Below are 26,513 nucleotides of genomic sequence, written 5' to 3'. Positions count from 1 at the left end.
AGGGCATCAGCTGTGGGGTCACCACCAAACCTGGATCCAATGCCACAAGCATGTTGACGACCTCATTCAGTCTGCCAAGGTTAGTACTTCATACCTCTTTAACGGTAGGGCTCAAAACCCTTTAAAAATGGCATCAGCACCTGCGCACAGGCGGCCCGCCCCAGCTATTTAAATGAGCCAACACACTTCGGATTGCGGCAGCTCTGCTATGTGCAGCTCACGCGGGCAGGCCACCACTGGATTTTAAAATTCAGACCCGAGTATCCACCCTTGAAGGTGAGCAGGGGGCTGGAAAAGTTGCGTACCCGAGACTGCCAAAGTATGTAAGTGTTGTGGCTGCTCCCAGGAACTGTGCACACACCTGAAGAATCTGCTTTCGGTAGTCACAGACCAGTTGCACATTGATGGAATGGAAGCCCTTCCTGTTGATGAAGGTCACTGGCTGATCCATGGGAGCCTTGATGGCCAATTGTGTGCAATCAAAGACACCTTGCACCTGGGGGAATGCAGCAATGGCCCCAAATCTAATGGGTTTCTCCACCTGACCTTCTGGATTGGTGCGGTAGGGCACATAGTAGCCGGTTCTCCTGAACATCGGTCATTTCCTTGATGCATCAGTGGGCTGCAGACTGGGAGATCCCACACACATCCTCAGTGGATCCCTGGAAAGAACCAGAGGTGTGGAAGTTGAGAGCCATGGTGATCTTCAGCGTCACTGGCATTGCATGTCCACCAACTACCCCCTCACCCTGCACACCCCCCCCCCCCCCCTTGGTCTCAGTTCATCCTGCAGCATGGTGCAGAGATCAGTGACCGGCTCCCAGGAGAGCCGCAATCCTCCGTGGGGAGCTGCAGCCATCACTGATACCACCGTGTAGACATTTGGAGAAAGTGCAGCTTCCGGCAGTACACACTCTCCTGGGGATAGCCTTTTCTGCACACAAGTGCCTGTTGGCATGCCTCTCTGTGCCCTTCTCTGGTGTGCCCATCCTGAAACTGATACTCTTGCTGGTCCTGAGGATGGTGATATGCCCCCACCGGTGCCTGGACCTCCCTCCCTCTGAACTGTGCCTCCTCAACAGGGACCCCAAGGCCTGGGTGGATGAAGCCCTTGACAGGTGTCCTCTCTCTCATGAGTGGGCCTTCTAGTGTCCCTCCACACCCCCACATCTGTCCCTGAGTCTTTTCCTCGGATCAAGTGCCACTGCCCCATGTGATCCTGGCAACACGCCCCCACGGTTTTGGCACCTTCTCCCTTCTGCCGACAACTGGCAGTGCCCTTTGTGCATCACCCTTCCTGCCACCACATGCTGGCTCTCCCCATGGCTTCCTGAGAGAGCCAGCACTTATCCCCGCTTCGCTGCCACCTTGTTTCACCAGGCAGGACTCCAAAGCCTCATGGTCCCTGTGCGCCATTGATAAATTAGAAATGCACTGTAAAATTCGAGTTAATTGACCTTTCAAATACCTTATTTGGTGTCCCGCCACCTTGATGTCAGAAGTCCATAGTTCCCGCCCCTGGTAAAATCCGGAGGTAACGTCAAGACACTAGACTTCCAACCAAACGCAGTCTGCTCTTATTTTACGGTCCCTCACCCCCACCCCATCTCTAACCTCGCTCCAAGTGGCCAGGTAAAAATTCTGGCCTCTGCTTTCTTGAACTATCAACCCATTTGGAATTCTGTACCCCAAGATAAAAATGTATTTCAAAACTGTTTTTATTAACTCAAAATAAAAGAGTAAATGAATTGTGATATTCCTATTATACTTTGCATGCTAACTCCTCTGGGGTTTGTTTTCAGCCTATTTTAGTACATCCTTGAAACTGAAAACTGTAATTAGTGTCGCATATTGATGCAATGTTTAAAATACAATTATTGAAACATAGTAATCCGTAAATATCAGAATGTAGTCAAGTGGGGTTTTTGAAATCATATGGTAAACAGACCATACATATATCTACTGTTTTAATAGAAGATGGAAATTTGTGACATGGTGTCAGAAAGATTAAAAGGGAGCTAATTCCAAAGGTCAATATTCAAAGAGATAATTCCTGCACAAACCAGTAAATAACACAAAACAGTACATCACATTCAACAATTACACTAATATTGATTAAGACAGAATGTAAACAAAATTTGAGTCAACCACTTTGATCAAATCTATATTTCTGAAAAAATTTAAGAACATAGTCTGTCGTTTCTGGAAAAGATTACTGCCACGCCAAAGCTCCTGATCTATTACAATAGAATTCTATAGCCCTGTTAAAAAAACCCAAAAAATATGTTTAAATAAGGCACTTTTACATTGATCAGAGTGTTATTCATAAAAGATGCTCAGTACTCCTGCTGCCATTTGTACTGTTTGGTGTTAAAGTGGGCAACATCAGTGCCTGAAAACTGATGGTTTTTGGGGTCCAGGAATGAAAGTCAGAGGCAAATATATGAGGAGGTCTCCAATGAGTAAATGACAACAAGTAAAGATGATCAAAACCAGAGACTGGTACTCAAGACAGTTCAGGTCTTCTGTAGCAGCAATATAAAAGTGCCTTAATCAAGGTAAACCCTTTTCCAGTTATCTTCACTGAAATGTTTTTGTCTCGGTCTCATCCTTTTGTTTGGGATGATGCTGTAATACGGAATTCAAAAGTCCTTTTGAAATTTCATAGTAACATTTGTGTGCAAAGGTGAAAGAGATTCTTGTGCAACGTTTCCAGCATTCAGCTGATTTGTTCAACTCCAGCTACAATTCCTCTATTTCAAAGTGTGCGCAAAATTTGTTTGCTGCACCTGCCTGCCTCAGTTCACAGTTCCTTGGGACATGCTTCATTAATTCTACTGAATGACAGGCAAGGTGTTGAGAAGTGGGCTTTTTTTGGCCCACCCTTTGACCAGTCCTTGGCTCCTTTTTGTCATAGTATAAGGCCCAAAGCAATGTAATAGTGAGTATCATGGCCAGTAGCTGTGTTACTCCAATGGAAATTCCAAGAAACCTCAACACTTGTAATTGTTTTGTGCCACGCAAGAAATTGTACATTTTCTGTCCACAGCCCTGCATCAAAAACAAAAGATGTTACATTGAATAACCATAAAAGTCCTGCATTAAATATATCTTTTTTTCCACTGTAGCACATTCTGAAGTGCAAGACTCTGTATTCTGCATCAACATAACACAAAATCGAGTAAATTTTCAGAGTCCTCACTTACTGTAGGAAAATTTCCTACTACCCTCATTTTTCCAGTAAGGTGTGCAAAGTGCCTTGCTCTGGGTGAGACTCCGAAAATCAAACCCAATTACTGTTTGTCTATATTCTACACAAGGGGCCAGAATCTGCTGGCAAAGTAACAGAGAATTTACCATTTTTAGTGTTTAAATTGCCCAGTAATTTGTGGCGAGGAAGAGATACCCATAATTTGCAAAGTGCTGCAAGCTGCTGGACAATTCGCAGCACTCCGCAGTTAGCCTTGCAAGAACAGCAGCTCACTGTCAACCTCCCTGGGAGTTTCAAAAAATTGCTGCATTTGCAAGTAAATTACCAATTAAACTCATCAGAAAAAGTTAGGGCTGGTACTTAACAGCATTAGGACCCTTTTAATGGCAATATTTTAAGTGCCTGCAATGCTGGTCAGCCTCTCAGAAAGGGAACAAATGAAACTGTAAAGTCTCATTCCTACAGGTAGTAAATTGTTCTTAGAAATTTTTTTTTAAATTTAGAATTTATAATTTAATATTTTTAAGTTACTTCCGGTGCTTTTTTCCACTCTCTTTTAATCTAATATTTCCCTCTCTCTTTCTGTACCTGATTTGACCCTAATTCACACTACTTCCTTCTCTATTAATTCCTCTATTTCTTTCGTAATCTTAAGTCTCATTTGTTAAGATAACATGTTGGTCCTGTCATTCATCAAAGTCCCAGATGCCCCATTGCTGTTGGCTCACCATTATCAGCTCACATTTCCATCAAATTCCAGTGCAAAAAAAAATTGAGCTGTAGGGTGAGGGAAAAGATTTAACTAACAGATTATGCTGCAAAATGCCCCACTCCAGCAAATTCTAGGCCAAGGTTTCTTTTGAACTTGGAAACCATTAATTCCATTTCTGTCCTGAATAATTTAATATTTTGATCAAGGTTAAGTGGAATACTATGTCAAATTCAGGTTAGCTCACTCATAATAGGCCCATATTATTCACTCATGAAATGTGGTACCCAACCTTCTTAACTTTAGGTATCAGCTGTGGCTGTCATCAATGTAACAGGAATCAGAAACACCTGGGAACAAAAGTAAACCTTGTGCATGGGAATGCAAAGTTTGCAGGCTCCGCACACACACTTCATTAAGCAGGATCTGAACTACTTAAAAGTTATCACCAAGGCCCAGCATTCCCTCAATCTCACACTCTAAAATTATACTGAAATTTACAGCAGTTTCTTTGCCAATCTTGCTGATGGCAACTTACACTTAAATGAACTTTAAACAGCTCATTTGCCTACACCAGAACATAAAAACCGGTGTAAAACAAGCACAAATGCAGTGCCAATCATAGCAGTAACAGCGAGTGGACTGCTGTCTTCTGCCATATTGCAACTTGTGCCTCGTGTTCCTTTTCATCTTCCATGCAGAACCGGGGGGTATACTCAATGGAAAGTAATTTAAAAAGGCTTGCATTTATATAGAACTTTTCACAACCACCGAACATCTTAAAGCATTTTCAACCAATGGCATACTTTTGAAGTGTAGTCACTGTTGTAATGCAGGAAATATGGTAGCCAATTTCCACACAGCAAGCTCCCAAACAGCAATGTGATAATGAGCAGGTAATCTGTTTCTGTGATGTTTATTTGAGGGACCATTGGCCAGGACACTGGGGATAACTCCCCTGCTCTTCTTTGAAATAGTGCCATAGGATCTTTTATACCCACCTGTGACAGCAAACAGGGCCTTAATTTAAGGTCTCATCTGAAAGACAGCATTTCCTCAATGCTGCACTGGAGTATCAGCCTTGATTTTTACACTCATGTCCTGAGACTTGAACCCAGAACCATGTGATATAGGGATGAGAGTGCTAACAACTAAGCCACAGCTGACATCTTCCAAATTGATTTTTGTGCTATGTCTTGGAGTGGGACTTGGTCCAATTTATACATTGCACACCAGAATTTCATATGGTGGTTATTGTAGAAACACACTACTTGGAACTTGCAAGTTGAAGAAACCATCTTTCATTTATTGAAAAGATGGAACATTTAAAAGAAAATTTGAATAAAGTTTTTACGTGCCATGAATATTTCAATCTTTACACAGAGTAATATGGTCACAGAAATTGTACTATCTTAGAAGGAAGAATGAATCATGTAAGTTGGTTTTATATTGCCAATATAGTGCTGGGGGAACAAGTGATAATATTCTGATATTTCTTTGGTGAGAGTTTGCTGCTTCCTTTAGCTCTCACTGAAGGAACGAGGCCCTCATTTGTATCTACTTTCTGTGGCAGTTCTTAGGACTCATGAACTTGGAATATGTCTGAGGTTACCTCCTTTTACTCTGTGGTGTCACTGCCAATGAGCATAAAATGCACCTGCTGCTATTGTACATTATCCACTTAAGAACACAAGATAATAATGACAGCAACTCAGATATCATATGAATACTGCCTCCTCCGTGCCATACTGTAAATTAAATGCAAGGTTGACAGATCATCATCTGCAATAGGTGTTGCAGAATATATGTGAAATAAATGTAATGGAATGTATATCTACATATTTGACTTCCAAATAAGAAACAATGTGGATCATAAATACGTGCCTAATACTTAACCAAATGCACACAGTTGCAAGGACATTTTTCTAACAAATCATCTTATGTTTTTATATTAGCTGGTAACCCTCTCACTGTGTAAATATATTCAAGGTTAGTGATACCCTTCAGACACAATAAATAGAATGGGAGCATTTGGAATCACTTCTGATGGGATGATTTCTGAGGCGCTGACATGCTCTTGAACAGCCTTTCAAACACCTGCATCTATTTCCCAAAGGATTCACTTTCCTAATATCTTGGGTATAATATTTGCTTGACAGATTTCAATTGATGTTACTAGGGTTTGACAAAAAAGCAATATTCTATAGTACATAAGTCACTACCTCAGATATATTCACAGTAAATTAACTATTTGAAAGCCACCAACTAAATTATTTTGCTTTTGTGGTTCTCAACTCCCTTCTCCTTTGGCCTCCTTGTCTCGGGAGAAAATGGGTAAGCGCCTGGAGGTGGTCAGTGGTTTGTGAAGCAGCGCCTGGAGTGGCTATAAAGGCCAATTCTAGAGTGACAGACTCTTCCACAGGTGCTCCAGATAAAATTGGTTGTCGGGGCTGTTACACAGTTGGCTCAACCCTTGCGCTTCTGTCTTTTTTCTTGCCAACAGCTAAGTCTCTTTGACTCACCACTCTTGAGCCCCGTCTTTATGGCTGTCCGCCAGCTCTGGCGATCACTGGCAACTGACTCCCACAACTTGTGATCAACGTCACAGGACTTCATGTCGCGTTTGCAGACGTCTTTAAAGCGGAGACATGGATGGCCGGTGAGTCTGATACCAATGACAAGCTCACTGTACAATGTGTCCTTGGGGATCCTGCCATCTTCCATGCGGCTCACATGGCCAAGCCATCTCAAGCGCCGCTGGCTCAGTAGAGTGTATATGCTGGGGATGTTGGCTGCCTCGAGGACTTCTGTGTTGGAGATACGGTCCTGCCACCTGATACCAAGTATTCTCCGGAGGCAGCGAAGATGGAATGAATTGAGACGTCGCTCTTGGCTGACATACGTTGTCCAGGCCTCGCTGCCATAGAGCAAGGTACTGAGGACACAGGCTTGATACACTCGGACTTTTGTGTTCCGTGTCAGTGCGCCATTTTCCCACACTCTCTTGGCCAGTCTGGACATAGCAGTGGAAGCCTTTCCCATGCGCTCGTTGATTGCTGCATCGAGAGACAGGTTACTGGTGATAGTTGAGCCTAGGTAGGTGAACTCTTGAACCACTTCCAGAGTGTGGTCGCTCATATTGATGGATGGAGCATTTCTGACGTCCTGTCCCATGATGTTCGTTGAGGCTGATGGTTCGGCCAAATTCATTGCAGGCAGCTGCAATCCTGTCGATGAGTCTCTGCAGACACTCTTCAGTGTGAGATGTTAATGCAACATCGTCAGCAAAGAGGAGTTCCCTGATGAGGACTTTCCGTACTTTGGTCTTCGCCTTTAGATGGGCAAGGTTGAACAACCTGCCACCTGATCTCGTGTGGAGGAAAATTCCTTCTTCTGAAGACTTGAACGCATGTGACAGCAGCAGAGAGAAGAAGATCCTAAACAGTGTAGGTGCGAGAACACAGCCCTGTTTCACACCACTCAGGATAGGAAAGGGGTCTGATGAGGCGCCGCTATGCTGAATTGTGCCTTTCATATTGTCATGGAGTGAGGTGATGATACTTAGTAGCTTTGGTGGACATCCGATCTTTGCTAGTAGTCTGAAGAGACCACGACTGCTGACGAGGAAAAGTCTTTGGTGAGATCAATGAAAGCAACGTAGAGGGACATCTGTTGTTCACGGCATTTCTCCGGTAAGTGCTTGAGTTGTGTACCTATCACAACCTCTGCAAAACCAACGTTCTTTCGTACTAAACCTTGTCACCTGTTTTCTTGGAGGCACCCAAGATCACGTCGTTGGCACCAGCTGGACCTCATCGTCACTCTTTAAACAGCGTTCAAATCACACGCAGCTTCCACAGTGCGGACTGCGACACCGATCGCTCCCTGGTGTGCAGCAAGGTTAGACTCAAACCAAAGAAGCTGCATCACTCCAAGCAGAAGGGCCGCCTGCGCATCAACACTAACAGAATTTCTCATCCACAGCTGTTACATAAGTTTCTAAATTCACTTGAAAAAGCCCTTCAAAATACTCCTACAGGGGATGCAGAGACCAAGTGGGCCCACATCAGAGACGCCATCTGTGACTCAGCAATGACCACCTATGGCAAACATGTGAAGCAGAATGCAGACTGGTTTCAATCTCACTTTGAAGAGCTGGAACCTGTCATAGCCGCTAAGCGCACTGCACTGCTGAAGTACAAGAAAGCCCGCAGCGAGTTAACATCCCTAGCACTTAAAGCAGCCAGAAGTACTACACAAAGAACAGCCAGGCGCTGCGCAAATGACTACTGGCAACACCTATGCAGTCATATTCAATTGGCCTCTGACACCGGAAACCTCAGAGGAATGTACGATGGCATTAAGAGAGCTTTTGGGCCAACCATCAAGAAGATCGCTCCCCTCAAATCTAAATCATGGGACACAATCACTGACCAACACAAGCAAATGGATCGCTGGGTGGAGCACTACCTAGACCTGTACTCCAGGGAAAATGTTGTCACTGAGACCGCCCTCAATGCAGTCCAGTCTCTGCCAATCATGGATGAGCTGGATGTACAGCCAACAAAATCGGAACTCAGTGATGCCATTGATTCTCTAGCCAACGGAAAAGCCCCTGGAAAGGATGGCATTACCCCTGAAATCATCAAGAGTGCCAAGCCTGCTATACTTTCAGCACTGTACGAACTGCTCTGCCTGTGCTGGGACGAGGGAGGAGTACCACAGGACATGCGCGATGCCAATATCATCACCCTCTATAAGAACAAGGGTGACCACGGTGACTGCAACAACTACCGTGGAATCTCCCTGCTCAGCATAGTGGGGAAAGTCTTCGCTCGAGTCTCTTTAAACAGGCTCCAGAAGCTGGCCGAGCGTGTCTACACTGAGGCACAGTGTGGCTTTCGAGCAGAGAGATCCACCATTGACATGCTGTTCTCCCTTCGCCAGCTACAGGAGAAATGCCGCGAACAACCGATGCCCCTCTACGTTGCTTTCATTGATCTCACCAAAGCCTTTGACCTCGTCAGCAGACGTGGTCTCTTCAGACCACATACAATTAACCAATACCATTCATGGGTTCTTGAGCTGCTTTTGGAGTTTAATATTGTTGTCTTCCAAAGACATTTTTGGAAAAAGTATACGTTACATATTAGTTCCAACCTGTCGTATGCAGATAACAGAACTCCAAAGATGTGAATTCTGATTTTCCACTGTGTATTTATGCTGCTGTGGTGGGAACTTTCACAAGTATAATCTGAACACTAACCAATGTATGATGTAAACAAAACGAGACAAAGAAAAAGGAAATGTCAAAGCTTAGTTCATTATTTCCTGGCAGAAATTATTTTTACATCAACTGTGAAATGCCAAAGAGACCTCCTTTGGCAAATGGCATCCATTTGTTGACAAGTTCTGGATGATTTACTTCTTTTCAGTTAACAAAAAGCTTCATTGAAATACACTCCATTCATGATCATATTACTGTAAAGTGAATTGAATGCCACTTGACTTAAGCCAGGTTTCAGCTCTTCACACTGCTGCCACTAATACCTGAAGACTTTATTATTATTGCAAAACCAAAGTTCCGCCAAAGTTACTGTGGGAGTCTGGGAGAAGCCAGACAGCATTTCGGGCCAACAAACCTACCTTTGAATGAACAGATTGAATGGCAAATCTAAGCAATACACATGAAAGGTTAGTCGCAAATCAGATGGGACCGGATGTAGCAGAACAAAACCTCATTAAGAGAAATCTTTTCTACAACATTGAAAACAACAAACATACGGAATCAGAACAGAAAATGCTGGAAATACTCAGCAGGTCTGGCAGCATCTGTGGAGACAGAAACAGAGTTAATTGGCTGGATTTTGTGTAGGAGGCGGGGCTCCCAACGCTGGGCCAAAAAGGTGGGGGGATCCCCGCCTCTGTATTTTCGCGGCCCCCGGAGCGATTCTCCAGTGTTTTTAAATGTGAGTTTCAGAAGTTGGGATTCCCGTCTCCATGAGCTGCCGGCCAATCAGAGGGCCAGCAGCTCAGCAGTGGCCCCTGCCGGTACTGCAGAGGCCTCGGACCCAGGCCCAAGGTGGAACCCCAGGCAAGAGGTAGGTGAGGTGGGGTCACTGGGGCCAGTCTGGAAGGCCCTGGCGAGGGGGGCTGGGGGTGGTTTGCAGACCAGGGGGAAGGGGGTCCCGGGGGGTGAATTGGTTCCCGGTGGGGTCCCTCTATAGGCCACAAATTGCCCATGGAGGAGGGACCCCCAATCCAAGCCTGCATGGAGAACGCTTCGTTTTACAAGGCATCCTCCCCACGCAGCGGAGGAGCCACCACTGGTAAGATCCCAGCGGTGATGGGAAGAAGCCCATAATTGGGTGTTAATAGGCCGTTGTTGGACTATCCCACCCCCAGGAAGATCGCTGGGCAATGCAGAGGCAATGGGCCTCCCGCCCCGCTGTCCCTTCGCCACCCGTCACAATTCTCCGTGTCCCCCCTGTCTCTGATACCGCCTCGGGGGAATCTGTAAAATCCGTTTCAGGTCTGGCACCTTTCATCAGAACTGGCAAAGGTTAGAAATGTAATAGACTTTGAGCAAGTGGAAGGCAGGGGGGACGGTGGGAAGAAGAACAAAAGAGAAAGTGTGTGATAGAGCGGAGGGCAGAAGACATTAAATGACAGAGATGTCACGGAATAAAAGGCAAGGGGAGTGGTAATAGTTGTCGTAAAAGACAAAGCATTAGTCCTGAGAGAGTGTTAATGGCAGAATAATGAACAGCTCTGTCTGAAAGTACAAACATAAAAAACAACTTTAAGACAGGGACATGGTTAAAAAAACATAAATAAATAAATAAAAATGGCTGTCATGCTCTGAATTTGTTGAAATCAATGTGATGTCCAGAAGGCTGCAGAGTGCCTAATCGGAATATGAGATGCAGTTCCTCGAGCTTGTGTTGAACTTCACTGTAACGCTGCGGCAGGCCAAGGACAGAAATGTGGTCATGACAACAGGGTGGTGAATTAAATTGGCAAGCAACTGGAAGCTCAGGGTCATGCTTGCAGACTGAGCGGAGGTGTTCCACAAAGCGGTCACCTAATCTGCGTTTGGTCTCCCCAATGTAGAGGCGACTGCATTATGAACACCGAATACAGTATACTAAACTGAAAGAAGTACCAGTAAATCACTTCTTCACCTAGAAGGAGTGTTTGGGACCTTGGATGGTGGGACAAAGGAGGTAAAAGGTCAGATATTACACCTCCTGCGATTGCCATGGGAAGGGGACGAGGCGTCGGGGTGATGGAGAAGTGGACCAGGGTCTCACGGAGGGAACAGTCCCTTTGGAATGTTGAAGGGAGGGGAGGGGAAGGTGTGTTTGGTGGTGACATCACACTAGAGGTGGCAGAAATGGCAGAAGATGATCCTTTGGATGTGGAGGCTGGTGGGGTAGAAAGTGAGGACAAGGGGAACCCTTTCATGGTTCTGGGAGGGGAAGGGGTGAGGGCAGCAATGCAGGAAATGGGTCAGCCATGGTCAAGGGCCCTGTCAACCACAGTGGGGGGAATCTTCGGTTGAGGAAAAAGATATATTAGAAACGCTGATGTGAAATGTTGCATCATCAGAACGGATGCGTCAGAGAAACTAGGAGAATGGAATGGAGTCCTTACAGGAGGCAGGGTGTGAGGAAGTGTAGTCGTGGTAGCTGTGGGAGTCGGTGGGCTTATAATGAATATTAGTGGACAGCCTATCCCCAGAGATGAAGACAGAGAAGTCGAGGAAGGGAAGTGTCAGAGATGGACCATGTGAAGGTAACAGAAAATGCTGGACATACTTAGCAGGTCTGGCAGCATCTGTGGGCAGAGAAACAGATCTAACATTTCAGGTGGATGACCTTTTGGCAGAACTAGCAAATATTAGAGATGTAACAGGTTTAATGCAAGTACAGAGGAAGGAAAAGGGGGGAGGGAAGGAGAAACAAAGGATAGGTCGATGATAGGGTGGAAGCAAAAGAGATTAAATGACAAAAGGGATGATGCTGCAACACAATAAGTGGTGGTAATGGGACATGTCAAGAAGCAAAAGATAGATCTAGAGCAGTTGTAAGCAGCAAGAGCAGAAGCATTACCAGCACTTGGAAGCAGTGGTTATGATCTGAAATTGTTGAACCCAATGTTGAGTCCAGAATGTTGTTAAGTGTCTAAATGAAACAAGAGGAGCTGTTCCTCAGATTTCATTAGAACAGCCCAGAAAGCCAAGAACAGAGAGCTCAGAGTGGGTGTAGGATGGAGAAATAAAATGGCATGCGACTAGAAGCTCAGGTTTACACTGGTGGAATGAATGGAGATGTCCAACAAAGCGATAACCCAATCTGCATTTGGTCACCCCAATGTAGAGGAGACTGCAATGTGAGCAGCGACCTATTTTCCTTGATATTTAATTGAAACGGGAAAGGTCGGTAGTAGTTTCATTTAAAAAAGTACAGTATTTCCTACTTATTGTAAGGCCTATGGAGGTCGTTACTGCAGGTGGCTACTGAGCCAGAGAGTATGGCACCTGTTGTAATGCCTTCCTTGTTTTCATAACCTTCAGCCTATCAAAAAAATCCGAGTTCCCTCCCTTTGTTTTTCTACTGGTAATCGTGATTTTATGCCCTTTTGTTACCAATTTACCAAGAAAGAGAAACAATTTTCACTATTTACCTCACAAAACCTTTCATAATGTTTTGTGGTTTCCTGGCCAATTTTTATCCCTCAACCAACATCACAAAACAGATTACCAGCAGCACCACCATCTTCTCAAGGGCAGTTAGGGATGGTCAACAAATGCTGGTCTTCCCAGCGATGCCCACATCGCATGAAAGAATTAATAAAAAAGGTGAGAGCAAGAGAGAGGCCTTTTTAGCCAGTACGCAGCAAGCCTAACAAGAAAAGGGGCAGTTCTGGACTTAGTTTTAGGCATTGAATCTGTGCAGTGATGCAGCATTTTAGTGGTAATGATCATAATTCAGGTAGATTTAGAGTAGTTATGGAAAAGGATAAAGATAGACCTAAAATAAATGTTTAAATCGGGGAAGGGCCAATTTTACTAAGCTGAGATGTGATTTGGCAAAAGTGGACTTGATACGGGGGTGGAAGGTTATCTGGGGTAGGTGGAAATGTGGAGTAATCAGTTCAGCCATTAACTTATTGAATGGCACAGCAGGCTCGAAGGACCAAGTGGCCTACTCCTGCTCCTAATCCGTATGTTCATATACAACTACTTCAGGTAAATCAGTGTCAGAGCAGTGGGAAGCATTCAGGGAGGAGCTAAACAGGGTTCAGAAAAAATACATTCCCACAAAGAGAAAGGGTGGGACTCCCAAATGTAGACTCCCATAAATGTCAAAGAGCATACAGAGTAGGATAAGGCAAAACAGAATAAGTCAAATGACAAAAGCTCAATAATATAGTGTAGAAAGTGAAGGGATGAAATTACTAAAGGAAATTTGGAAAGCAAAGAGAGAGCATGAAAAACTATTGGCCAGTAAGATCATGGACAAACCAAAGATGTTTTATAACTACATAAAAAGCCAAAAGGATAACCAAGAAAACAGTAGGGTCAACTGGAGACCAAAAAGGTAACTTGTATTTAGAGGCACAAGACATGGGCATGGTTCTTAAAGAATACTTGGCATCTGTTTTTACAAAAGAGAGGGATGAAGCAGGTATTGCAGATAAGGAGGAGGAGTGTGAAATACTGGATGGGATAAAGATAGTGAAGGAGGAAATATTAAGGTGTTTAGCATCTCTGAAAGTGGATAAATCACCAGGCCCGGATGAAATGTAACTCAGAATGCTAAGGGAAGAAATATTGGAAGCTCTGACCATCATTTTCCTATCTACTCTGGCTGCAGGCATGGTGCCGGAGCACTGCTAATGTTATACCATTATTTAAAAAGGGAGGAAGGGATAGCTAAGTAACTACAGGGCAGTCAGCCTAACCTCGATATTGAGTAAATTATTGGAAAAATACTGAGAAACAGTATAAATCATTTAGAGAGACATGGATTAATCAAGGACAGTCAGTGTGGATTTGTAAAGGGAAGGTTGTGTCTGACGAACTTGATTGAATTTTTTTGAGGAGTTAACAAGGAGAGTCATTGAAAGTAGTTTGTTTTTAGCAAGACTTTTGATAAGGTCCCACGTGGCCGACTGATCAAAAAATAAAAAGCTCATGGGATCCAAGGAAAAGTGGCAAGTTGGATCCAAAATTAGCTCAGTGGGAGGAAGCAAAGGATTATAGTTGATGGGTGTTTTTGTGACTGGAAGGCTGTTTCCAGTGGGGTTCTGCAGGGCTCAGTACTAGGTCCCTTGCTGTTCGTGGTACTGAAATATAGGGGGCATGATTAAATAGTTTGCAGATGATATGAAAACAGGCCGTGTGATTTATTTTGAGGAAGAAAGCTGTAGACTGAAGGAGGATATTAATGGACTTGTCAAGTGAGCAGAAAAGTAGCATATGGAATTCATTCCTGAGAAGTCTGAAGTAACGCATTTGGGGAGGACAAACAAGGCAAGGGAATATACAATAAATGGTATGATTCTGAGAAGTGTAGAGGAACAGAGGGACCTTGGAGTACATGTCCACAGATCCCTGAAGGTAGCAGGACAGGCAGATAAGGTTAGGAAGGCATACAGGATACTTTCCTTTATTGACCGAGGCCTAGAGTATAAGACCAGGAAGGTTATGCCAGAACTGTATAAAACACTAGTTAGACTGCAGCCAGAGTACTGCGTACAGTTTTGGTCACCACATTACAGGAAGGATGTGATTGCACTAGAGAGGGTACAGAGGAGATTTACATGGATTTTGCCAGGGATGGGAAATTTTAGCCATGAGAAAATATTGGATAAACTGGGTTTGTTTTCTTTGGAACAGAGGAAGCTGAGCAGAGATTTAATTGAGGTGTATAAAATTGAGGGGTCTAGATGAAGTGGTTAGGAAGGATCCATTCTTGTTAGCAGAGAGGTCAATAACCAGGGGGCATAGATTTAAAGTAATTGGTAGAAGGATTAGAAGGGAGTTGAGTAATTTCTTCACCCAGAGGGTGGTGGGGGTCTGGAACTCACTGTCTGAAAAGGTGGTAGAGGCAGAAACCCTCCTCACATTTAAAAAAGCATGGATATACACTTGAGGCACTGTAGCCTACAGGGCTATGGACCAAGAGCTGGAAGGTGGGATTAGACTGGATAGCTCTTTCTCGGCCAGTGTGAATATGATGGGCTGAAGAGATCTTTCTATGTTTCTATTTATCTCATTGTTGTTTTTTAGACTTTGCTATGCACAAATTGGTTGATTCATTTCCCTACATGCGAGAGGAGGTGTCCACAGATAATGGGTCTAATTTAAATGAGATCCGAGGTCCAATCTAAAGTATACCTCAGCCAACCCGTTCCAGCATGAGAATTGTCTCCCGTGTCCAATTCTTGCCAGCAGACTATGCTATCCAACTTCCCCCCGCAGCACCCCTGATACCTCCAACCCACCCCTGCCATTGTGTTTTAAAACCATGAATGCACTTAGTGTTTTTCTACTGCCACAAAGATTAAAAATAGATCTCTGCAGTAATTGCGCTTCTGCTTCCTTGTTTTCCTACATTTCCACTACTGCCACTGAAACCCTCTGTATTTGAGCTTTTTCGGAAGATAGATTGATGTCTTGCATATCAGGCAGCAGCAAAGGTCCAGTGTGCCCATCTGCCAATACGCACATCTACAGGCACCTTCCTCGTTTTGGCAAATGATTAGCGCACACAAAGGCTTCCCAAAGGAGGTTGAGACAGAAAACCGAATGTCACAAACATGACATGTAAAGGCTTGACTAGTCGTATTGTTAAATGGTTGTTCAGAAGTATCTAATTGCAGTGTCATGCTTTAAGGAATATTTATGAAAGAAAGCTTGCTAGGGTGATCAGTAGCCAGCATTGCCTGATTAGCTTCATCCGCTGAGATACCATTAATCGTATCTGCACATCCTAGCATACCTACCTGGCAAAGACCATAACGGATCCATCTTCATAGGCTTTGCATCAGCAAATAGTGAGATGCAGAGCTACACCATCTGTTGTAAGTACACCTGGAGATAAAATGAAGCATGTGTCTAGAACAGCCAGTGACCATACCAGTCAGCTGTGGCTTAAACATGCTTCCCCCTCCTTCCAGCTAACCAGTAGAGTGGCAAACAGTGCTCGCAACCACCTCATGCAGCACCACTGTTTTAGCAGCCATCAAATGGGATGGTTGCTGGGCAGCTCTATCACTTGCCTGCAGAATCATGCTCACACATTGGGTTTCCTTTTGCTTCGTATTTGTGCACCATATCTTGCTCCTCTACTTTTTCAGCCTTGGCAATGGGTGCCAATGGGTTGAAATGACCATTGAGCTTTTTCCAAAACTGTAAAGATTTTTGTTCTCCCTATTCAGACACTTCCCTTTACTTGTCCACATCCATTTAAATTTCACTTACACTTTATTTTCCACTCCCAGCATCGATCCAAATCTGCATTTGGAACTAAGTGTAATTATGATAATGAGCTGACCATGAAAAATTTATGTATAAGAGTGCACTTCACTTCAAATGAGATATGCACCCACTTCCAACCATTTGCAAACCACATTGGTTAACCGCATATTACTATTTATTTAATAAATGTTGCAAAGAATAGGTCCACTTACCTCTTGATAAATATCAATAAGATGCCCATTGTGCGCTTGTTTAGAGCATCCTGGAAATTCTCTAACGCAGCAGGAGTCAGGAGGCCACTCCATTTCTGCCATTTCCAACCAATCTGTAAAATATACCACTCCACAACACTTGAACTGGAAAAAAATAAAATTGACAGCATTCTAAACTTCATGAAATTTTGCTAACAAAAGCTATTCTCAATGATCTTTTACTGAATAAAATAAAATGTTACACATTTACTTTCACCTGAAATAAACCTGTCGATTGCTAAAATGTTTGCATTCAAAGCATTCAGGGAGTCCATCCCTGCCAAAATTTCATCCCTGAAGCAACACTGCTAAAGTAAACAATATGGTTATTTATCACATTGGTATTTGAGGAACCTTGCTATGTGCAAAATTGCATGCCACAGTTCCCTACCTTGCAACAATGAAAGCACTTCAAAAGTGGTTCATCAGAGAATCATAGAATGGTTACAACACCGAAGGAGGCCATTCAGTCTGTCTTGTCTGTGCCAGCTCTTTGCAAAAGCAATTCGGCTAATCCCACTTCTCCGCCTTTTCCCCGTCGCTCTGCAAATATTTTCTCTTCAGACAACGATCCAATTCTCTTTTGAAAGCTACAATTGAATCTGCCTCTACCAACTCCCAGGCAGTGCATTCCAGATCTTAACCTCTCACTGAATAAAATGTTTTCCTATTTCGGTATCCTTTGGTCCTCGACTCTTCCACCAATGGAACAGTTTCTCCCTATCTACTCTGTCCAGACCCCTCATGATTTTGAACATTTTGATCAAATCTCCTTTCAACCTTCTCTTCTCTAAGGAGTGCAACCCCAGCTTCTCCAATCTATCCACATAACAGAAGTCCCTCATCCCTGGATCCCTTTTTGTACTTCTGCATCCTCTCTAATGCCTTCACATCCTTCCTAATGTGATGCCCAGAATTGGACACAATGCTCCAGTTGAGGCAACTGGTGTTTTATAAAGATTCACCATAACCTCGTTTCTCTACTCTATGCCTCTATTTGTAAAGCCCAGGATCCCGTATGTTTTTTCAACCACTTTCTCAACCTGCCCTGCCATCTTCAATGATTTTTGCACATATACCCCCAGGTCCTTCTGCTCCTACATACCCTTTTAGAATTGTATCCTTTATTTTATATTTCCTCTCCTCATTCTTCCTCCCAAATTTATCACTTCACACTTCTCTGAATGAAATTACATCTGCCACGTGTCCACCCATTCCACCAGCCTATTCATGTCCACTTGAAGTCTATCACTATCCTCCTCACAGTTTACAATACTTGCAAGTTTTGTATCATCCACAGATTTTGAAATTGTGCCCTGTACACCCAAGTCTAGGTCATTTATATAGATCAGGAAAAACAGTGGTCCTAATACCGACTGCTGGAGAAGCCCACTATATACCTTACTCCCAAAAAAAGTTCACCACTATTCCTTGTTTCCTGTCACTCAGCCAACTTCATATCCAAGCTGTCATTATCCCTTTTCTTCCATGGGCTTTAAATTTGCTGACAAGCTTATTATGTGGCACTTTATCAAATGCCTTTTGGAAGTCCATGTGCACCACATCAACCACATTAGCTTCATCAACCCTCTGCTAACACATCAAAAAATTCAATCAAGTTATGATAAAAATGATTTGCTTTTAACAAATCCTTGCTGGATTTACATAATTAATGCACATTTATCCAAGTACCTCTTAATTATCACACAGATTATCATTTTTAAAAGCTTTCCCACACCGAGATTAAACTGACTGGTCTGTAATAGCTGGGCTTCTCCTAACACCCTTTTTTGAACAAGGTGGTAACATTCACGATTCTCCATTCATCTGGCACCATCCCTGTACCTAAGGAGGATTAGGAGATTATGGCCAGTGCCTTCCCAATTTCCACCCTTACTTCCCTGAGTATTTTCGGATGCATCTCATCCGATCCTGATGACCTATCAACTTTAAGTATTTCCAGCCTTTCTAATACCTCCTCTTAATCATTTCTTAGCCCATCCAGTGTCTCAATTACCTCCTCTTTCACTATGACTTTGGCAGCATCTTCTTCCTTGATAAAGACAGATGCAAAGTACTCATTTAGTAACTCAGCCAAGCCCTCTGCCTCCATATGCAAATCCCCTTTTGGGTCCCTAATCGGCCCCACTCTCCTTTTTTACTATTCATATGTTATATAAGATTCTGGATTCCCTTTTATGTTAGTTGCCAGTCTCTTCTCATACTCTCTCTTTGCTTTTCTTATTTTTTGGGGGGCTGTAAATTGCTTTGGGATATCCAGAGATTATAAATGCAAATTCTTTCTCTCTTATTTATGTAATCGTAAATTTTCCTTTAGATCATCTGCATTTCCATGTTGCCCTGTACACAGACAATAACTGTTTACTCCCATCCTCCCCTGCCTTCTCCAAGCTCTTTCTTCTATGAGACCAAGTCCTGCTCCCTTCATCTTCTTCCCATTCCTGATTCTCCACCTTTTTCCAAGCCCAAAGCTTGTTCAACATTGTTAATGGTTTCCCTTGTTTCAACACTGTCCCTCTTCCTTTCACAATTACCATCATCACTTGCTACCTTCTCAACAAGCCCACGTGCAACCCATCAGTTTCCTTCAACTGTTCCCCAACAGTAATTTCCCTTTACAGATGCAAAATACTCCAGGTGCTGGAAATCTTAATCAAGTCGGAAAATGCTGGAAATACCCAGCAGGCTCGGCAGCATCTGTGCAGAGAGAAACAGAGTTAATGGGCTGAATGTTCCCGTGAGCACCGGGACCCCGATGTCAGGACTATATGCGGGACCAATTAAGGATGGCGGGTGGACCCGGGAAGCAGGAGGCCCAATAGGAGGGCTCACAACAATATCCGGATGGCAACCCCACTGAGAGAGGTGAGCGCTGCTGAAGAGGGAAACCTAGGGGGTGCTTCAAAATAGAGGTGCTCACGAAGACCTCCCTCTTCAGTGGTGAGAAAGATGACAAAGTACTGTGAGGGACCTCAGGGTGGAGGGTTGACCCCTCCTGAAGAGTGCCTATCGCCACTCCTGGACCCCTGTGAATATTGTGGCCCCCTGATGCTGCTAATTAATTCAAGTACCCATAACCCATTGGACTCCTGGCAAGAGGCCGCCTCTGCAGCATTGCCAAGCTCCTGACACAGTAGGAGGGCTTGTTCGACAGTGAGAAATTGCAGCACTGGGGCAAAATGACCCTTGACTGGGTCTTAATTGGCTTCATTGCCTGCCCACCTCCATGGATGGTCTGCCGATTCCTGTGGCAGCCCGCCCCTGGGAAAGTAGCACGGAGGCAGTACAGCATTGGGGAGTCATCCTGATGGAATTTCCCGCTTTCCTGGCTCCCTTGTCTCCATAGGGCTGGGAAAATTCAGCTCAATGTTTCAGGTTGATGATCCTTCATCAGATCTCCATCAGAACTTTGGGGCACAGGACATAGCCTTGCAAAATTGATCCTTTTGCCCCATTATCTCCCTGGAAAACAGGCTCAATAAGTACCAATTTCTCCCCAAACCTCTCTAAAAACCCTTTTTACCAGTCTTATGGCCTCCATCCTTCACAAATTCCCAAGTTGTTCAAAGCATCCTATCCCATGCTAAACCAGGCTCACTCATCACCTCTATTTTCACTGACCTAATTTGACTATCTGTCCCCCAAAAGATTTAAATATTGGTCCTCATTTACAAATTCTTCCATAGTCTCACCCCACCCTACCTCTGCAACTTGCCCCAGCCTTACACACATTTGCCAAGGACTGCCTTCACCCTTCCCTCTGTTGCACCTTTGATGGCACAGCTTTGAGCTGCCTGGGTCCAACTGTTTGGAATAAAAGCAGATAATTCTATAAACATTCAGCAGATCAAGGAGCCTCTTTGGAGGAAGGAAGGTAAGGTTAATGTTTCACGTCTATGACCCTTTGTTTAATATTTCCAGCATTTTAGCTTTTCATTTCAAATTTCCAGCACCTGCACTGTTTTACATTATCCAGCTATTTGGAACTTCTTTAACCAAATGCTTCTGCCTCTGTAACTTTCTCACAACTTATAAACAGCCTTCCTCAAAACGTCTCTTGAACCGAGATTTTGGTTACGCCTTCCAACCCTCCAGCAAAGCACGGTGCTCACCTGTTTCTCTTTTGTGATGCTCTTTAGATCATTTTTGAAAATTAAAGGTGCTTTGTAAAAGCAATTTGTTGTTGTAGCACTATAGACCCCAATTCTCTGGCCTGAATTCCCATTAAGTGAATCCCTACTCGCAGAATTTGTCCTAAAATGATTAAGAGTAAATGATGGCAGAAAGGCCTTCACTCAAAGCCACAGTGGCAAATGTGTTCAATGTTATTTTCTGTCATCTCTGTTATAAAACTTACAGGTTAATCAAATCTGAGTCCACAAAACATTTAGTACCTCAAAGCAAATTAGACAACAATATTTTGACAAAAGGGAGAACAATTAACTATATGTTAATATTCAAATCTGCTCACTATTGCAGGATCATCCCAGAAGGCAAGGATAACTCCAGATTCTTTTCTCTACCTCAAGCCTTCTTCTTAAACCACTTTGCCACCTCCCTGCCTTCCCCTAGCAGCCTATCTAAATTTCCTTTATGATTCCCCCTGCCCTAGCCCTGAACTTGCATCTATTTCTGGTTTCCCTCCTATCTCCCATCATGCCCTCTCCGAGCTCATTTTGTCCATGAGACCCACCTCCTGCTCCCTCAACCCTATTCCAACTGAACAGCTAACCAACCCAACAGCCCTTCCTGGTCCCCATGTTAGCTGATATTGTTAATGGTTCTCCCTCTCTCTCAGGACTAGTCCTCCTCTCCTTCAAATGTGCCATCATCACGCTTCTCCTCAAAAAAACCTTTGACATCTACATCCTTCCAAACTACCACCGCCACCCCCCCCCCCACCTTCCTCTCCAAAGTCCATGAGCATGGTGTTGTCTCCCAATTTCATGCCCATATTTCCTAGAACTCCATGTTTGAATTCTTTCAATTAGGTTTCTTCCCCTGCCACAGTACCAAAACGGCTCTTATCAAAGACACAAATAACATCTTATGTGACTGTGACAGAGGTAAACTATCCCTCCTTGTCCTTTCTGACCTATCTGTAGCCTTTGACATGGTTGGCCATACCATCCTCCTCCAACACCTCTCCAATGTTGTCCAGCTGGGTAGGACTGTACTCACCTGGTTCCATTCCTATCTATCTAATCGTGGCCAGAGAATCACCTGCTTCTCTTCCCTCTCCTGCTCCATTACCTCTGCAGTCCCTGAGGATCTATGCTTGAATCCTTCCTATTTCTCATCTACATTCTGCACCTCGGCGACATCATCTGATAATACAGCGTCAGTTTTCACATGTACGCAGACGGCACCAGCTCTGTCTCATCACCACCTCTCTTGACTGCTCCACCATCTCTAAATTGTCAAACTGCTTGTCTGACATCCAGTACTGGATGAGCAGAAATTTCCTCCAACTAAATATTGGAAAGTCCAAAACCATTGTCTTTGGTTACCCTCCAAAAACTCCTGTCCCTCGCCACCAACTCCATCTCTCTCCCTGGCGACTGTCTGAGGCTGAACCAGACTGTTCGCAACCTTGGTGTCATATTTCAACCTGAGATAAGCTTCTGACTGTATACCCATGGAATCACAAAGACTGCCCATTTCCAATTTAGTAAAATCGCCCGACTATGCCCCTGTCTCAGCTCATCTGCTGCTGAAACCCTTCTCCATGCCTTTGTTAGCTCACACTTGACTATTCTAATGCACGCCTGGCCAGCCTCCCATATCCTATCCTCTGTAAACTTGAGATCATCCACAATTCTGCTGCTCGTGACCTAATTCACAACAAATCCTGTTCACCCGGCTTCCCTGCGCTCGCTGATCTACATTGGCCTCAATTTTAAAATTTTCATTTTCAAATCCCTCCATGGCTTCATTCCTCCCAATCTATGTAATCTCCTCCAGGCCCACAATCCTCTGTGATAATTTGCTCTCCTCTAATTCTGGCTTATTGAGCATCCCTGATTTTAAATCGCTCCACCTTTGGTGACCATGCCTGGAGCTGTCATGGCCCTAAGCTCTGGAATTTTCTCCCAAAACCTCTCTCTCTCTCTTCCTTCAAGATGCTCCTTAAAGCCTACCTCTTTGACTAAGCTTTTGGTCATCTGCCCTGATATCTTCCTTTGTAGCTCAGTGTCAAATTTTGTTTTGTAATGGTCTCGTGAAGCACTTTGGGATGTTTTATTGCATTAAATGCTTTATTGTTGGAGTTGAAAACAAGTGAATAGTTTTCAATCTCTCCCTGCAGTGGCGCAGTGGTTAGCACCGCAGCCTCACAGCTCCAGCGACCCGGGTTCAATTCTGGGGACTGCCTGTGTGGAGTTTGCAAGTTCTCCCTGTGTCTGCGTGGGTTTTCTCCGGGTGCTCCGGTTTCCTCCCACATGCCAAAGACTTGCTGGTTGATAGGTTAATTGGCCTTTATAAATTGCCCCTAGTATAGGTAGGTGGTAGGGAAATATAGAGACAGGTGGGGATGTGGTAGTAATGTGGAATTAGTGTAGGATTAGTATAAAATGGGTGGTTGATGGTCGGCACAGACTCGGTGGGCCGAAGGGCCTGTTTCAGTGCTGTATCTCTAAAACTAAAAACTTTTCCTCTCGCCTCCCCAAAAAAGGAAAAACCTATGATTAGCACTTTTGGACTTGAAAAACTTATTTACTCTTACAAGGGATATATCAATTATATTCTTTTTAATCATTCACTCATAAATTGAACATAATAAGAATACAAAATACTCACAAAAGCACTTCTCATAAAAGGGATTAGATTTCTAAAATCTACTTCTCGAGTCCATTATCACACAGTACATAAAAATAATTCTAATTTTGTTTTCTGCTCAATGCTCTTGCAAATTGATACTAATGGATGTGCTAATATCAAGCAGCACTATCCAGGCAGGAAATTCAATTTAAAAAACATATAAGTACATGTATTGGTAAAAGTATTGCACCTCCACAGCAGAAGCAAACTTAGTAGTAATACTTATAGAATTCATGCCAAGTTGTAAAATCTACCTCTCTCTGAAAGAAATTCCAGGCATGGGTTAACCACTGGTACCTGGCCGTACCATAATGAGACATTCTGGTTTTCAACCCAAGCACATCAGACCTTTGTATGGAGACCTGAAACAAAGAATGACCTCTCAGTGACATCATTATAATTAAACTGTGACTTTTAGGACCAGTATGGCAAAGTGCAAAATATCAACCACATAGCACATACCAACACCTTTATAATAGTTCAATGATGCCTGCAACAGATTGTCATGATATATATAAACTAGAACATATAGCATATAACCACTGGGTTCAAAACAAATATTACACAGGCATTAGGTTTAAGAGCACGTATCTATTAATCTATGCTTAACAACATTCATTGATCTATTTAACAGAAAGTTACATAAATCTAAAGTAACTTATTACACCAAAATAATATTCAGCCAATATATTATCCTTCCAGAATCTCTAAGAAACAAAGTATACCCTGCAAATTATAGTTCCTTCAGTTAGTTTGCAATTGCTGATCTGTTAATGAACTGTACTTGTCTTTTCCTACAATCTAGATTTTTTATTGCTCCCAAATATAAGCCTTGGTTGTTGGCTTTCACTTAAACCAATTTTTTTTAAATCACAAACAAGTTCTTTCAAAGCAACTCCTTTCATCCTTTTGTTTCCTGGACCTGATTGACATTAAAATTATCATGTAAAGCATGACTGCATTACCAGCAATAAGGTCAAACAAATCAATAGCAAGTGCCCAACATTTATTTTTAACAAAAGCACATGTTAACACCAACTAAAGCTACATTCTGAAATCGACAATAAACAAATGATGCATTCAAGCAGTACAATAAAGTTTCAGGTCAAAGAGTAAAAACAATGTCAAAGATTAAATTGGCAGTATGCATATTTATGGCCATGATTCTCCATCCAGGAAGCATTCAATTGCTGTGTGTCATCAGAGGGAGGTGCCAAAGAAGAGTTATTCGACAGTTGAGTCACTTCCTGTTCGTCTGGGGGAGTCTCAATCTCATTGTGATCAATTCAAATACAGTCCTGACAGGGACCTGAGAAAAAGCTGATTGCCTGTCTCCCTGGCCATGGCACTGTGCATGTAGTAAGGAGAATAGAACAGAAAAAGAAAAATAAATGCTGCTTTTTGAGATGTCCATCTAGAGCCTGGGGTGATTTGCTTCTGATTTTGCGAACTTGGGCTTGGCAACTGCTCAATAACTCCACCAGATGGCATAAACGAGAACAGAAGGTTACTGTGTGAGAAATCACAGTGCAAACTTAGGCAGTGTAACTGCAGGTTATATTACCTAGGTACTGCATGCTGATTGCATCTAGAAGCAAATTTTACCAATCTAATCCCTTTTATGATTTTTTTGTGAATTATTTTATAACCTTTTTACATTCAATTGTATGAATGACTAAATGGATTGTGAAAAAGAGCATTTGCCAACTGGCAAATTTTTTATCTACAATCTACAGACATTTCTATGCCAATTTCAGCAGGGCATTTTCGGGCAATTATGACATTTGCTAGAGATTTTTAATATAATAGCATTTATTACAGCCCAAAATTCCTTGTAATTGTGCTGTAATTACCAATTTAAAGCATAAGGGTCAATTTTAACTCCCCAGCTGAAGCCAACTGAAAACCATCTGGCCCTCCTCAGCATGAGGTCTGGGAGATTTAAACTGCTGGTCCAGACATTACCCGACCTCCTGTAGCCAGTATGCAGATTACAACCAGCATTTGCTGGTGGGTTCAAGACTGCGCGGCCTATATTCAATCTGCACTGATAATGGTGTGTGCATCATGATGATGTCATCAGGATGCGACTTTTCTTCATTCTAATCTGAGTTCTTTCAATAGTGGTTACATTTTGAAAGCAAACAGAGTCAGATTGAGGGAATTAGATAGGAAATAAGAGGAGGAGGAGGAGGAGAGGAGGAGGGAAGCAGTTTGAGGTAGGGAACGAGGGGGACGTCCGGCCTCTCACCTCAATAGAAGTGGGAGTCAGTTAGCAATGGATAGAATTAAGGGTTAAGTGATTGACAGTGGAATGAAGAGGAGGGGAGGTTTATGGATTGGTGGGTAGTGCAAAGGGGAAGAGGTATGGATAATGATAAAAGTTAAGAGGGCAGGAAGAAACATAAATGTCAGAGAGAAATGATGGGAAGGGAGGTCTGCAATTCATATTTTTATCCCAACCAACACCAGAAATACAGCCTGTGATCATCAGGGTTCCTTAATCTGCCACACTAACATCACCTCCCACCTGTAAAGAAAGAAAAAGACAAAGAGAAAACCATTAGAGGAAAGACAGACAGAAGCAGAAGAGGAGAGGCAGAGTAACAAAGACAAATAAGCAGCTAATAGACTATATTTCATTCTTGAAAAACGATTCATCTGTATAAAGACAACAACAATAACTTCTATTACCCATTCCACCTGCTAATCATTTCAATGTGTATTTTAATTACTGAAACTGTTCCTTAGATGTTAATTCTTGTAGTTTATCAGTATCGAAAATAACTGAAAATATCCTGTTATAATACTGAATGTAAAATGTCACAGAATTAGGGAAAGATAAAAGAAAACAGAAAATATTTCCAAAGTTACAGTATCAGCCAAATAAAAGTACATTATATTTTGCTGCAGATCTCCTACCATATTCATGAAATCTTCATTGGAAATTTGTACATATTCCTTAGATGCAAAAGTAATCAGATAATTCAATATATAATGACACAAATGCAA

The 26,513-nt window shown here is 43.1% G+C and overlaps 1 protein-coding gene across 3 annotated transcripts in view; it reads right to left on the bottom strand.

Moving 5' to 3' along the window:
• Positions 1–1,700: 1,700 nt before the first annotated feature.
• tspan12 (tetraspanin 12) overlaps positions 1,701–26,513 on the bottom strand; it is a 42,107-nt gene continuing 17,294 nt past the window's right edge. For all 3 annotated transcript variants that reach the window (XM_068051225.1, XM_068051226.1, XM_068051224.1), the window contains exons 6-8: positions 23,756–23,863; positions 16,623–16,766; positions 1,701–3,051 (exon numbers count right to left, since the gene is read on the bottom strand). In XM_068051225.1, coding sequence (XP_067907326.1) covers positions 2,743–3,051; positions 16,623–16,766; positions 23,756–23,863 — 561 coding nt within the window. In that variant the 3' untranslated portion in view covers positions 1,701–2,742. The remainder of the gene's footprint in view (positions 3,052–16,622; positions 16,767–23,755; positions 23,864–26,513) is intronic.

Source organism: Heterodontus francisci, chromosome 18, assembly GCF_036365525.1.
Source record: "Heterodontus francisci isolate sHetFra1 chromosome 18, sHetFra1.hap1, whole genome shotgun sequence".
NCBI classification, from domain to species: Eukaryota; Metazoa; Chordata; class Chondrichthyes; order Heterodontiformes; family Heterodontidae; genus Heterodontus; species Heterodontus francisci.
This window is presented reverse-complemented; position numbering and strand designations above follow the sequence as displayed.